This window comes from Panicum virgatum, chromosome 1N, assembly GCF_016808335.1.
Source record: "Panicum virgatum strain AP13 chromosome 1N, P.virgatum_v5, whole genome shotgun sequence".
NCBI classification, from domain to species: Eukaryota; Viridiplantae; Streptophyta; class Magnoliopsida; order Poales; family Poaceae; genus Panicum; species Panicum virgatum.
The window spans coordinates 62,030,667-62,045,574 of NC_053145.1; the positions used below are offsets into that span (position 1 = coordinate 62,030,667).

The window sequence follows — 14,908 nt, forward strand, 5'->3', positions numbered from 1 at the left end:
ATCGATCGGCCAGGCCGGACGCATGATGAGGACGGCGTCGTTGTGCTGGTGGTGGTGGTGGAGGACTGGTGGTAGGAGGAGTATATAAAGAAGCGTATCCCACCGACGAACGAATGGTGGCGAGCAGGAGAGGCCACGGAGGAATCGGCCGCCGCGCCGGGCCGGGACCTGCGTCTCTCTGCTGGGTTCCTGCTCCTCTTGCTGCAGCCTGCAGGGTCCATGCGTCCTTCCCCGGCGCCCAGGTTGTTCCGAGTCAGACTGCCTGAACGCTTGGAGACGAGGACCACACGGCCTGCCGTTGCCGTGCCCGTGCGTCGGCGGCGTACGTGCGTGGCTGGCTCCGGTGCTGAGCCCGGCGCGAGAATACATTAGCTTATCCGCCATCCCATGCCATTGTTGGGAGGTCGGTAACAAACGAGCCTTATTTTACGTGTAAATTGACAGCGGTGGAGTAACTTTTGTGGCTAGGAGATCGAGCAAGGCGCGACAAACCGAGGCTCGTGTTCGCGCGAACCACGGCGAGCGGTCGCGCGCCCTGCTAGCTGCCGCGAGCGCCGGTTATCCGGCAGCCCGGCTTTGAATGCGCGCGGGCGCGGCCATGGCGCGGACCGACGGCGCCGCCGCCTTGATTGCCACCGCCTCGCCGCGCCCCGATGGGTTCGGTACACACGCCTCGCTCTCCATGCATGCGCGCGCGGTGGCGCGGACGCGCGTTGCCACGCTCCCGGGGCCGGACCATCCTACGACCCATTCCTCTTGCCTCGACACGCCTACTCGCCCTCCGCCGCCGCGACGACGCGTGCGCCGCAGGGGCGCGTCGTACGTGCGCCCACGATCGGCGAGGGAAATACGCGGCGGCTACGGAGAGAAAAAGAATGTGCCGCACGGGGGATGCCACGTGTTGAACTCGTGATCCAATCAAGGGAGGCAGCCGTCTCCGGAGGCCGTGTTGCGCCCGTCGCGAACGACCTCCGCGAGGCACAAAGCAACTCCAGCATCACCAGGCGAGAAACATTGCTGTTAACCTTGGACTTGGACATACATCCACGGTGAATTGTAGATTACAGTATTATCTACTCGATCAACCCACCAGGCTGGTGTGACGGGTATGAGCGTCGGCGTCGCCGTTAATCGGTCAGGCGGCAGGTCCGCCTCGGGGCGCGAGTAAACAAAGGTTTCGACCGCCCCACGCCGGACCAGGCCGATCGCAGCAGCCATGGGCTAGAGAACAGCCAGTACCGTCGCGGCCGGCCCAGGCAGGCGTGCCCTGCCGTCGCGCGCGAGAGAGAAAGGAAATATAGATGTACATGTACCAGCGGGGGTGGCCATTTGTGGGGAGAAAAATGGAGTCGTGCACGGGCATGCCGTGATCGTGAGCTCGTGGCTGGCTGGATAATGCATAAATGGGAATCTGGACTTAAGGGGGGCGTCTATTCATACCTCTCTGCGATTAGAACCCATCTATCGCAGAATCGAGCGCCCCCGCCTGCCCCTAGCTCCAGCGCCTCCGTTCCTGCCCAGCTTATCGGATGTCAAGCCGCTTGCCTAGACCGGTGGCGGCTCCGCATCTCGCCACCGCCGCCGGTATTCACTTCCACACCCTTCCCCGGCCGCCGGTGACCACCGGCATCCCGACAACCCCTCTTCCCTAACTCGGCAGCCATCATCATCGTGATGCCGAGAGGAAGAAGAAGAATAGTGTGGCATGAGGTCACCTGCAGCGACTGTATCCCTCTTCTGCAACACCCCGGCCTCCACTCACATAAGCAAAAATAGATTTTCCAGGACTTGAATGCTTATGTGGACTCTGACACATGATTTCATCGGTCTCTCTGTTTTCTTACAACTTTTGCTCACGCGCGCCTTCCCCAACTCCATCGAGCTTCATAGAGACTAGAGTTCAAGGAAAACAGAGTTCTTCGGAAGTTTAGGGTGTGGGAATTTGGAACTAGGGTTTCACATGTATCCGAGCATAGAAGAAGATTTGGAACAGAACGGGTTGTTTTGTTCTAGCCATGGAGCTAACCAAAGTAGAAAAATGGTCATGATTATTTGATTAATTCAAATAAAGTATTTTGACCCCTCAAACCCCTCTAGCGTCATGCAGACAGCCCCAACTTAACATTTCAAACGGAATGTGTGGTGTCATCTTCGGTACCTGGCCAACTAAACGGAAGAAGATCGAGGCAGTGCAAACGTAATTCACCCAATTTGGACGGCGCCACTCAACTGGGCCATTTTTTCACGTGGACTGTGAGCTTACTTGTTTTTAGGAAGCCCAGTGCTCAGGAAGAAGCTGGGCTCAATACATGGGCCTAGAATTCGCCAAGTCATCTGGGCCTATGAAATCAAAAGAAGTGCTCCAACAAGATGTTGCCGACTGTGTGTCAAAAAACGAGTGTGTGGTTCACGATCCCCCCCCCCCTGAGGAACTGGTTCACGATCTTCGATGTTTGAATCGCGAAAATGCTGGTAAAGGAACATAAATTTGTGGGGGTGGAACTGGACAAATGGCCATCATTTCATTCTTTTATACCTTGTGTTTGTTAGAAATCTAGGCAATTTTCGGTATATTTAAATTCCAAAATTAAATGTATAAACTAGTAATATTTCTATGACTTTAAGGAGTAAAATAAAACATGTGAACATGTTTATACTTATCACACATATAAGCATAAACAATATAAATAACCAAAGTTTCAGGGAGTACCCTAAAGCGGGGCCGTTGCCGGAGGCATTGGCTGTGCTGTTACCAACTGGAGTAGACATCTACTCGGTTGGCCTCAGTCGAAGTAGTCGAACTAAATCGGTGCAGGAAGAAGTTCGCAGTGCAGTCCCACGAACGGTCACCAAGATGTAGTCGACGTAGTCGTTCGGCCACCAGAATGTAGTCGACGTAGTCGTTCGGCTCATCCACCAGGAAGTAGTCGTACAATCGGGCAAAGCCTTAGTATTTTTGAGCAGTCACGCTAAAGCGTTACCCAAAAACCTGATTGCCCGCCTATCCCGTGCAGGATCTCAAGGCGAGCAAGGTTTCGGAGGCATGCTCACGCTAATTCTGTGCGCGCAGAAATTAGCGTTGGGGAACTCAGTTGTTGCAACTGGAGAGGGAGAAGAGAGGAGCCGAGTTGCCTCAGTGCTCTGGTGCAGGATGGATGAGGGGAATGTCACTCCTTATATAGTGACTCAGGTGCTCAGGATCGTTGAACCTGGACACCATCAGAGTCATTTAGGTGATGCGGTTATGGCCATTAATTACAGATTTAATTGCACGTTTAATCGCACGATTAATTGCTGTCAACGGCAAAATAGCCATCACATCGCGGCGGCCACGGCCACGGCCACGGCCACGGCCACGGCCACGGCCACGGCCACGGCCCGGCCCGGCCCGGCCCGGCGAGGCGAGCGAGCGCGCGCGCGCGTGTGGTTCACCGTCCTCCTCTTACCGGCTTCACAAGTGGTGTACAAGAAGTCCACCTTTTAAGTCGGTTGAGATCCTCCTCAATTCCCGGTACGGAATTAAACATTGATTCCCTAGCATTAATAGTGGGCTTTAAATTCTTTTAATGCTTTAGAATAAATGGGCCAAGCCCATTACTCCAACAATCCTCACCAAGAAATTCAAGCCACACTAGAAATACCCTCATTCTCTCATTGATATACCAGTATTCGACAGAGACTGTTAAGTTGAACTTCCATCTAGGACAAAGGCTACACTTATTCACAACTGTGCAATGGACTATGCCTTGAATTGCCAGTTTTGTACAAACAAGTTTGACCAGAGCCCTACACTGGTACTAGGCTGCAAAAGCATCCCCGCGGTTTGGAGCTTATAAGTCATACTCCAGGCCCTTCATGAGTTTCTAGAGAATACCCAATTCTCATAGACCATGACCAGTGGTCAAACTCATATAGGTGTGTTCCTTTCAGATGTTCTGTAGGACAACATCTTTGTTTCAAGAAAACAACTCATTTGTTTAAAAGAAACCACCTGGCACACATTAAGGTATAGACCAACCTGCCATACAGATTAGAAGAGAAATGCACCTTATACACGGAATGAGCCCTTTTCACAAAGGTTCTCTTCTCACAGTCAGACTTTAGTTTGTTTCACCATCCTAATTCACGGGATCTCCGATCACATAGGACAGGTTTCCACTATAGAATGACTCACGTGGGTCTCAAGCCCAATTCCATAGATGCATTGTCTATCACATTTCGTGAAAGACCCTTTGTAAACTGATCTGCCAGATTTTTAGCCGTCTGAACATAGTCCAGGGCTATAACTCCGGAGTTTCTCAATTTTCTGACAGATTTCAACCGCCTTTTCACATGTCTAGATGACTTCATGTTATCCTTTGAACTATTCACCTTGACAATTACCGTTTGATTGTCACAGTTCATTAGGATTGCCGGTAACGGTTTTTCAACTATCGGCAAGTCCATAAGGAGCTCACGAAGCCACTCAGCCTCAACAGTGGCGGTATCTAATGCTGTGAGTTCTGCTTCCATAGTTGACCTCGTTAAGATGGTCTGCTTGCAAGACTTCCAGGAAACAGCTCCACCACCAAGTGTAAACACATATCCACTTGTGGCCTTTATCTCATCAGCATCAGAAATCCAATTTGAATCACTATACCCTTCTAGTACCCTTGGGTACCCGGTGTAGTGAATTCCATAGTTCATTGTCCCCTTCAGATAGCGCATTACTCTTTCAAGACCCTTCCAATGATCATCTCCCGGGTTTGAAACAAACCGGCTCAGTTTGCTTACAGCAAACGAGATGTCAGGTCTTGTAGCGCTCGCTAAATACATTAATGAACAAATGATCTGAGAATATCTCAGCTGATCTCGCATTATCCTTTTGTTCTTTCTAAGAATTTAAACTGGCATCATATGGTGTTGAGACAGGTTTATAGTCGCTATAACCAAAGCGACTTAACACCTTCTCCACATAGTGAGACTGTGTAAGAATCACCCCACCATTGATCTCTTTTACCAGCTTTATATTAAGGATAACATCAGCTTCTCCCAGATCCTTCATCTCAAAATTTTGAGATAAAAACTCTTTGACTTCCTTAATCACATTAAGGCTAGTGCCAAAGATCAGTATGTCATCCACATACAAGCACAAAATCACTCCTTCAGCCCCACCATAGCGATAATACACACATCTGTCAGCTTCGTTCACAACAAAGCCGGCAGAGGTCAAAGTTCTATCAAACTTTTCATGCCACTGCTTAGGCGCTTGCTTGAGACCATATAAAGATTTTAATAACTTACAAACCATTCCTTCTTGACCCTTTGATACAAACCCATCCGGCTGATCCATATAGATCTCCTCTTCTAACTCTCCATTGAGGAAAGCCGTCTTAACGTCCATCTGATGAACGAGAAGACCATAAGAGGCTGCCAAGGAAAGTAACACTCGAATTGTGGTCAATCGGGCAACTGGTGAATAAGTGTCAAAGAAATCTTCTCCTTCTTTTTGTGTATAACCCTTGGCCACAAGTCTAGCCTTGTACTTTTCAATAGTACCATCTGGCCTAAGCTTTTTCTTGAACACCCACTTGCATCCAACCGGTTTACATCCATAAGGACGTTCAACGACCTCCCAGGTTCCATTAGACATAATAGAATCCATCTCACTCCTTACTGCTTCCTTCCAATAGTCAGCATCAGGAGATGAATATGCCTCTTCAATGGTTCTGGGTGTATCATCTATGAGGTATACAATGAAATCATCACCAAAAGACTTTACAGTCCTTTGTCTCTTGCTCTTTCTCGGAGCATCATTGTTATCCTCCTCAGGATTTTCTACAAGTGTATGTTCATTGTGTTCTATCGGCTCAGCAGAGCCATCATCCTTGATGAACTCTTGCCTAGATGAACTTGTTTCATCTCTCATGGGAAAAATGTTTTCAAAAAATGTAGCATCTCTGGACTCCATTATAGTACCAACATGCATGTCAGGTACTCCAGATTTCACTATTAAAAATTTATATCCAACGCTGTGAATAGCATAACCTAGAAAGATACAATCCACAGTTTTAGGTCCAAGCTTACGTTTCTTGGTTATTGGCACACTCACTTTTGCCAAACAACCCCATGTACGTAAGTATGACAGTGTTGGCCTTTTCTTCTCCCATTCCTCGAAAGGAGTTATCTCTTTATTCTTTGTAGGAACACGGTTTAGGACATGACATGCAGTCAATATAGCCTCACCCCACCATTTCTTGGAAAGTCCCGCTGTATCTAACATGGCGTTAACCAAATCCGTTAGAGTGCGGTTCTTTCTTTCGGCAACCCCATTTGACTGAGGTGAATAGGGAGGCGTCCTCTCATGAATAATACCATGTTCCTCGCAGAATAAAATAAATAAATTTGAGAAATACTCGCCACCACGATCTGACCTAGCTCTTTTGATCTTTCTCTCAAGTTGGTTTTCTACTTCCGCTTTATAGATTTTAAAGTAGTGTAAAGCTTCATCTTTTGACTTCAACAAATAGATGTAACAAAATCTAGTACTATCATCAATCAAAGTCATGAAATATTTTTTACCACCTTTTGTCAACACTCCATTCATTTCGCACAAATCGGAATGAATTAATTCTAAGGGTGCCAAGCTCCTTGCCTCCGCGGACTTATGAGGCTTACGAGTTTGTTTTGATTCAACACATACATGACACTTAGAATTTTTGACAAAAGTGAACTTTGGAATTAAGCTCAAATTAGCTAAGCGCATCATACAACCAAAATTAACGTGACAAAGCCTCGAATGCCAAACATTTGTTTCATCAACGTTAATAACATTGTATGCAATTTTATTACAAACATCTGACAAAGAAAGACGGAACAAACCTCCGCTTTCATAACCTTTTCCAACAAAATTACCAAACTTAGACAAGATACATTTATTGGACTCAAAGACTAATTTGAAACCATCTCTACACAGTAGAGAGCCGCTGACTAAATTCTTCTTGATGGTGGGGACATGCTGCACGTTCTTCAGCTGCACGGTCTTCCCCGAAGTAAACTTCAGATTTACCGTACCAACACCAAGAACACGCGCATGTGATCCGTTCCCCATCAGCAAGGAGGAAGTCCCGCCGGTCTGGTAAGAAGAGAACAAAGAAGCATCAGCACAAACATGAATATTAGCACCAGTGTCAACCCACCACTCGGGTGAACCAAAGACTGAAAGAACAGTAGGTAATAAATTACCGTACCCCGAAGTTCCTCCAGGCTCGCTAATAACCATGTTGGCGGAGTCGTTGCCTTTGCGGTTCGGACACTTTGCAGCAAAGTGATCCGTACTGGCACACACATAGCAAGCTCCCGTCTTCTTCTTCTTAAAAGTGGTTGTCTTCTTAGTCTTTGGTTGGTTCTGCGGTGGCTTTTTCTTGTTCTTATGGGAGTTGTTCTTCTGAACAAGATTGGCACTTGAAGCACCAACAACTCCTTTCCCACGTATGTCCTTTGCTCTCGCCTTCTCCTCAACATCAAGAGTCCCTATGAGTCCATCTATTGTGAACTCCTGTCTCTTATGTTTTAGAGAAGTAGCAAAGTCCCTCCAAGAAGGTGGCAGCTTAGAGATTATACCTCCAGCCACAAACTTATTGGGTAACACACATGGGGACTCTTTGCTGCAATTTTTGAGATCTTTTGCCAGAGTATGTATTTCATGAGCCTGTTCCACTACAGAACGGTCTTCGACCATCCTGTACTCAAGAAACTGCTCCATGATATACAACTCACTCCCGGCGTCAGATACTCCATATTGAGCCTCAAGAGCATCCCACAAAGCTTTGCCAGTTGGCAGCCGGATATAAGAATCCACCAGGTTATCACCGAGAACACTAATGATCAAGCCTCGAAAGAGGATATCAGCCTCATCGAACGCACTCCCTTCCTCTGGAGAGAATTGTTCAGCCTTACCCTCTTTCACATGGATCACTCTCGATAGTGTTAACCACAGTATAAGCCGCTCTTGCCAACGTTTGTAATTTGAACCATCAAAAGGTGATGGTTTGATTGATGCAGCAAAGCTAGATACCGAAAGCCTATTAACATAATCAGGTTTTTGGATTGTTAGAAATCTAGGCAATTTTCGGTATATTTAAATTCCAAAATTAAATGTATAAACTAGTAATATTTCTATGACTTTAAGGAGTAAAATAAAACATGTGAACATGTTTATACTTATCACACATATAAGCATAAACAATATAAATAACCAAAGTTTCAGGGAGTACCCTAAAGCGGGGCCGTTGCCGGAGGCATTGGCTGCGCTGTTACCAACTGGAGTAGACATCTACTCGGTTGGCCTCAGTCGAAGTAGTCGAACTAAATCGGTGCAGGAAGAAGTTCGCAGTGCAGTCCCACGAACGGTCACCAAGATGTAGTCGACGTAGTCGTTCGGCCACCAGAATGTAGTCGACGTAGTCGTTCGGCTCGTCCACCAGGAAGTAGTCGTACAATCGGGCAAAGCCTTAGTATTTTTGAGCAGTCACGCTAAAGCGTTACCCAAAAACCTGATTGCCCGCCTATCCCGTGCAGGATTCAGTTGTTGCAACTGGAGAGGGAGAAGAGAGGAGCCGAGTTGCCTCAGTGCTCTGGTGCAGGATGGATGAGGGGAATGGCACTCCTTATATAGACTCAGGTGCTCAGGATCGTTGAACCTGGACACCATCAGAGTCATTTAGGTGATGCGGTTATGACCATTAATTACAGATTTAATTGCACGTTTAATCGCACGATTAATTGCTGTCAACGGCAAAATAGCCATCACACCGCGCCGCGGCCCGGCCCGGCCCGGCCCGGCGAGGCGAGCGAGCGCGCGCGCGTGTGGTTCACCGTCCTCCTCCTACCGGCTTCACAAGTGGTGTACAAGAAGTCCACCTTTTAAGTCGGTTGAGATCCTCCTCAATTTCCGGTACGGAATTAAACATTATTCCCTAGCATTAATAGTGGGCTTTAAATTCTTTTAATGCTTTAGAATAAATGGGCCAAGCCCATTACTCCAACAGTGTTGCATATGAGCCGCACAGTTGCTCAGCGGAAAAATAGACAGAGAGTCGCCCACCTTCTCCTTTTTCCTTTTTGCTCTTTTGTAAAATGCAAAAATGCAGGCCACACAGGACATGAGGGCCCTGGAACAAGAGATGAGCAAAAAGCGAAAGCGAAAGCACCACCTGTCCTCCAACCAAAGCACCCACGAAGATTCGGTCCCAGAAAGCACAGCGCAGCGCAGCGAAGGCGCAGCCATCGGCATGTCACAGAAGCCGCCGAGCCGGAGCAGAGGAGCAGCAGGGCGAACACGTCACTCGTTACAGCGCCAGGGAGCCACCAGCCCAGCAGGCAGCAGCATCACCCCCTACCTCTCATCCTCCTCGCCCTCGCGGCTCTCAGAAACCTCAAAACCCAACCAGGTCGACCTCCACAGAAAGAGAGGAGAGGAGAGGAAAAGGAAAACCCCGAAACAGAGGAGAGAGCATGGAGCTCTGCGTCTCCACCACCGCCTCCGCCGCGCCCTTCGCGCCCCTCCGCAGCGGCGCGTGCCCCGTCACCGCCGTCCCGCTCCGCCGGCGCCTCCAAGCTCGAGGTCTCAGCTATCCCCACCTCTCTCTCTTTGTCTGCTTCTCTCTCGCACTCGCTCTGTACCAGTCGCTCGCTCGTATTCGCTTCCTCACAGCGCTTTGTTTGCTGATTTTTTTTTCGCTTCAGGCTGGCGCTGCGCCAGTGCGGCTGTGCCTGATCCAGTGCCGTCCGAAGAGCCCGCCTCCGCCTCCTCCACCGCCGTCGTCGTCACGGACAAGCCCGATTCGCCTGCCGACGAGAAGGTTGAGGAGGTTAGCGCCGCGTCCAGTGGCTCCGCGGAGGCGCCTGTTGGAGAGCTGGTGTCGTCGGAGGCGTCGCCGTCCCCAGATGATATCAACCTGGATGAAATACTGAGCAAGGTATCTTTGCCACTCCGTTGCTGTCTACTAGTAACCGCTATTCCGCTAATGTTCATGCAATGCTTGTTAAAATAACATGAGACGTAATTGAGGGAAATCTCAGTAACAAGCATTAGAACTGAACCACTTTCCGGGTACCACCTTGGCATATCTCAACGCTCCATTTATTGACTCTTAAGTGGGAACTAAACCAAACTGAAATGGAGTTCATGTGAGGTGAAAGGACCGATAACACATAACAGTTGTGCAAACTGCAAAATAGCAACAGGTGTCCTTGCTGCATTCAATACATTGTTCTTAGACAGTCTACAAAACGAAAAGAATCAACTTTGCTCAAAAAAAAAAGAGAGGAAAGAATCAACTAGGACAGTATATCATGCATTTTCTCTCTATTATTGTCCAATGTTGAGCTCTATCGCCATGTTACCTGTAAAACGTATGAATCAGTGACCCGAGGGATTAGGCTCTAGTTTAACATCTGCTGACCCCTGGAGCACCAAATGCTAAACATGTTATGAAATTACAAACCTTTATCTTTATCAGTTGCCCAACCAGACAAATAACTCAAGCCTTGTTGCTCTGAACTGACCCACTATGAATCACCGATACTTCACTAACCCAGCCGTACTCGTATCCGATACTTGCGTATCCGATACTTTGATACTCCGATACTCTCTCTATACTACCTCTATGTCGTTTTTTAAACTCACGTATCGCCGTATCACCGTACCCGTATCGCCATACCCGTATCCGTATCGGCGATACATAGCTGACCCAGCTTTTTCATGTCATCACGTATCAGTCTGTACGTATTTCATTGATTATTCTCAGAATAGAAAAGCTACTGCATGTATTATCTTAATCTCTTGATTCAATATCAGTTGTCATTCGTCAAGATAATTGACTTTTCAGATATAAACTTTGTGTCAATATATGCATTTTTTGGTGTTCTTGGATGCCTTTTGTATCTTGGATGAGTTCTTCATTGCTGTCTATTTTTCAGTTGAACATTGAAGTAACTCCCACTTTAATCCTCACTGGAGCTGGTGCCTTTGTTGCTTTATTGGTTCTATCTTCCATTGTTTCTGCAATTGATTCAGTTCCCCTGGTACGTAGTTCCGGCATCGATAATGAAATCTTTACTTCATTCTAAGAGCAAAAATGCATTAACCTCCTTGGCTTATTCATCACAGCTTCCAAAAATTCTGGAACTCGTCGGAACTGGCTACTCAATATGGTTCATTGCACGGTATCTCATTTACAAGGTACATTTGAACTCTCAATCACCCTACAAAACCAGCCTCGACTGTATCCTGTTGTGTGCTTAGTAACCTGAAGATCGGATTTCCTTTTTAAAATTTTTGATATGCAGGAAAGCAGAGACAACCTGTTTGGGAAGTTTGAAGATCTCAAACAGAGGATTATTTGAGATGCCAATGAATGATCTTCGGGCACACGTTTAGGCTTTACAACCCACTTATCATTAGGTTTTCTACTTCTCTTTTCAAATATTACTGAAATGGCAAAGAAGGTCGTGTATCTAAAGTTATGTTTCTCCTCTTGGGGCATTGGTCAGACTTCTGAAGCTTGGCTGTGTGCTTGTGAAGTCTTTGTTGTTTTCTACTTGATCCCATGTGTATACTGTGAGTAAAGTCTAAAAAAATCACTCATGCAGTTTTAAAGTCCTTTGTGCTCCTATCCAGTAATCATCAATTCCAGTTCAGTAGGGAAAAAAATGTCAAACCCAAATGCTGAGCTCGAAGACAAGGAGTTTTCTGTAACAGCTGATGCTATTTTTATATATATGTTTCCTTTTGAAATCATCTTTATTCTGTACCAAGTTGCATCTCTTTATAAGAGATTATTCCTTTGTACATCGGATCATGTACAGACGCAGAATACCCTTGAAAGATAACGGAAGTATGAACACCGCAAACGTGGGTATCATAAAATGACAGTGTCTTACATACAAGGAGCAACAGGATTACATGAACATATCTGCCCTTGCAAGTTGCAACCAACAACAGCTGATCAACAAATAAAATCAACTTTGTTGTAAGATGAACTCAAGCTGTCCATCTCTAGCTCCCCAAAAATGGTACTGCCGTACCATATTCTTTTTTACTAGACAGTATCTTACAATTAGACACCCATCCAAGATTGCAGGCGGATGCAGACTGTGGCGTCTCTGAACATGCTCACCATACCGAGTACCTTATGCCAAGGCCATTGCAGGTGAGTATTAAACCCTTGTTCCGGTTCAGGTAGTCCTGAAATTGTTGGCAAACAACATAATGTGTGAGAATATCCGGGTAACAAGATAACTACTCCCTCCATACTTGAAAAGAAAGTCATTTTGGACAGCGACACAGTCTCAAAGCTTAACTTTGACTTCTTATTTTTATAAAAATATTTATCACAAAGTGATATATTTATATTTTTATGAAAGTATTTTTCAAGAACAATCTATTCATATGGTTTTTGTATTTTGAAATTCAACAACTTAAAAGGTATTTATGATTTATATTCCCAATGTTTGACCCAAACCTTGTCCAAAACGACTTTCTTTTCGAGTAGGGAGGGAGTATAGAATAAAAATAGTTGCTCACCACTACATTCTGATCTTGAACATATAGAATGCCTTTCTTGTCGTACTCTTGCCTTTTTGCAGGATTACTCAGAACTGTTAAAAGAAATGTTGGGGCATCAGAAACAATAAAACAAGATGTGTCATAATAGCCCAGGATTTGTCTTTCTTGAATGGAAAGTAAAGGACACAGTGAGAGAATATTTCTTTAGGAAAAAAGAGATAGTCTTATCATCACAGTTAGCTTTCTCAAGAGCTAGAGTGGTGATGGATACAGCCTAAAAGTTCAGAATGTTCAACAGATATGGCTCAACTGCTCAAGCATGACATTTGCCTCAAATCTAACACAGTTTTATGCCAGTCAAATATATTATCAAATAATAGTTTGGAAGAAGCAACAAAAAGTTTCTCCTAAACGAACAAAGAAGAGTTTAGAGACTTGCCAAGCTATTCAACGCAGCAAGACATTCCTACAGGCCACTAAAACAATAAAAGTAATAGGGCATCTTTAGAATTGTGGTAGCCATTCCATCATTCTCTTGTACAAGGGCATATTCTTAGTCTTGGATCAGTTAGGTAGCATCTACGACAGGGACAGTAATTGATCAGTAGCTGAGGAACACAGACAAATGTTATGAATGTATGCCAACCTGATTGCCTGCTCCTTAACATCTCGAGCATTCATATCTGAATATTTTGCTACTTCTTAACAAATATGATGGCTTTACTAAGTTTTAGGGTGTATACACACTCCCAGTCTTGTGGAACTGTGGTAACGCTCCCCCTAAAGCTACTAAAAGTTCTGCAAAATTTGTAAGAAATTTAGCATAATCTGTGGCAGGTATGGCTGGGGAAACATAGCCACCATAAGTAGGTATTGTATACACTGATATCCGACTTGGTATGATACCTTCTTCTTAACAGCATTCATGGTTATAGAAGCAAACACAATAGACAAGCAGTAGTACAGCAAAAGATGCTGCTTAGACAACATCATTTAGGAGGCATTAAGCATGAATTATGCAAAAAGTACATGATACAGTTTATGTATGCCACTTTTCTCATGAGGAGAAGCTTCGATGCTGAACAAGTGAGCAACCAATGAACCAATCAAGCTGACCTTGATATGCCTCGTTAATCTCCTGAAATCTGGAGGTTGCATTTTCTTCACCCTGCTTCTTATCAGGGTGCCATTTCTGCAGCCAAAATGTAATGGAAAGGATATACATTACCATCATGGCATCAACTATCAGAGAGCAATGGAAAGGATGTCAATTAATTTAGCAAGCAAAGAGTATCCTCAATGAGATTATTTTAGGGAATATGCCCCTTGAAGCAACCATTTTGCTCAAGAAAACTGAACTATATGATTAAATTACAAGACTTCATTGGTAGTGGGATAGATACCAACCAGCGCAAGCCGGATATAGCTGGACCTGATTGTCTCCTCCGACGCATGGTAATCAACTTCCAATATCTTGTAGTAATCCTGCAGGCACCACACAGTTCCGCCGTTCAGCACGAGCCAGTAAGCTTCGTAGAAATGCGAAGCACGCGAAAGGGGCAAACTAGCAAAGGGAATAAAATTCAACACGATCTGGCCTCTAAATTCCAAAGGGCCCAATTGGCCCTACCGCCGCAACCCAAAATCGGGCGGCAGAATCGGAAGAAGAACAGGGGAGGGGTAACGTTTGCGCCTCACCTTGGGCTTGGCGAGGAGGGAAATGAAGTCGAAGTCGACGGGTGTCTCCTCCCGCGCCCGCGCCGTCTCCTCCCCGCCGTCCTCCCATTCCCACCACATCTCGCACCCTCCCCTCGACGTGGGATTGGCTCCCTCGCTCCGCCGCCGCCGGCTGCCGCAGCGCCGATTCCTTTCCCAGGGGTTCCTTCCCGGAGATGGCAGTGGCGCGTGGGGTGCCGCCGGGACACTGGGACTGGGCTAGTCTCCAGTATGCCAGCGGCGTCGACAGAAAAACAATGCATGTTTGCACGTCATGATTCGCAAATTGCCGTCATGACAATACACGATCGTGGTCGGAGGGAGCATCCGAGTTCGAATTAAAGCTATGTTAGCGCTACACTCGCCCCAGGCACCACCGTGCATTTCACTAAAATATTATACTAGTACTCACTAAAAGTACCACGGCAAAAGGACTCGTGATCTTGAACACCGGCTTTCCCACTAATCTAAAAGTAGGCACACTATAACTAGCCAAGTCCACTGGATGCAGGATGCTATGCTCTGCCAAATTGGTTCCAGGAGACGCTCCACTGGTTCCAGTAATCCTACAGCTTTCCAATCGCCTCTCCGCATTCGGATCATCAAAGGGGGCCCGTCCCCGGAACCTGCCGTGTTACCTGG

The 14,908-nt window shown here is 46.4% G+C and overlaps 2 protein-coding genes across 2 annotated transcripts; one reads left to right on the forward strand and one right to left on the reverse strand.

Annotated features, from left to right (window-relative positions):
- The first annotated feature begins 9,300 nt into the window (after positions 1–9,300).
- LOC120653823 (protein CURVATURE THYLAKOID 1A, chloroplastic-like) lies at positions 9,301–11,665 on the forward strand. Its single transcript, XM_039931502.1, has 5 exons — positions 9,301–9,604; positions 9,727–9,959; positions 10,963–11,067; positions 11,153–11,224; positions 11,332–11,665. The coding sequence occupies exons 1-5, from the start codon at positions 9,496–9,498 to the stop codon at positions 11,386–11,388; spliced, it is 576 nt and encodes a 191-aa protein (XP_039787436.1). The 5' UTR covers positions 9,301–9,495; the 3' UTR covers positions 11,389–11,665.
- Positions 11,666–11,871: 206 nt separating this feature from the next.
- LOC120653824 (chaperone protein DnaJ-like) lies at positions 11,872–14,577 on the reverse strand. Its single transcript, XM_039931503.1, has 5 exons — positions 14,249–14,577; positions 13,958–14,035; positions 13,667–13,742; positions 12,569–12,642; positions 11,872–12,229 (listed from the first exon to the last, which is right to left on the reverse strand). Exons 1-5 carry the CDS (start codon positions 14,345–14,347, stop codon positions 12,158–12,160), a joined length of 399 nt encoding a protein of 132 aa, XP_039787437.1. The 5' UTR covers positions 14,348–14,577; the 3' UTR covers positions 11,872–12,157.
- Between the last annotated feature and the right edge of the window lie 331 nt (positions 14,578–14,908).

Bases quoted from the DNA above. Each gene is read 5' to 3' on its own strand.
- LOC120653823 (XM_039931502.1), top strand. From the start codon at position 9,496: ATGGAGCTCTGCGTCTCCACCACCGCCTCCGCCGCGCCCTTCGCGCCC. The intron at 11,068-11,152 runs GTACGTAGTTCC...TATTCATCACAG, and splicing joins CAATTGATTCAGTTCCCCTG to CTTCCAAAAATTCTGGAACT. The intron at 11,225-11,331 runs GTACATTTGAAC...TTTGATATGCAG, and splicing joins CACGGTATCTCATTTACAAG to GAAAGCAGAGACAACCTGTT.
- LOC120653824 (XM_039931503.1), bottom strand. From the start codon at position 14,347: ATGTGGTGGGAATGGGAGGACGGCGGGGAGGAGACGGCGCGGGCGCGG. The intron at 12,643-13,666 runs GTCAGCTTGATT...TTCTTTTAACAG, and splicing joins GATTAACGAGGCATATCAAG to TTCTGAGTAATCCTGCAAAA. The intron at 12,230-12,568 runs GTGAGCAACTAT...CAACAATTTCAG, and splicing joins TTCAAGATCAGAATGTAGTG to GACTACCTGAACCGGAACAA.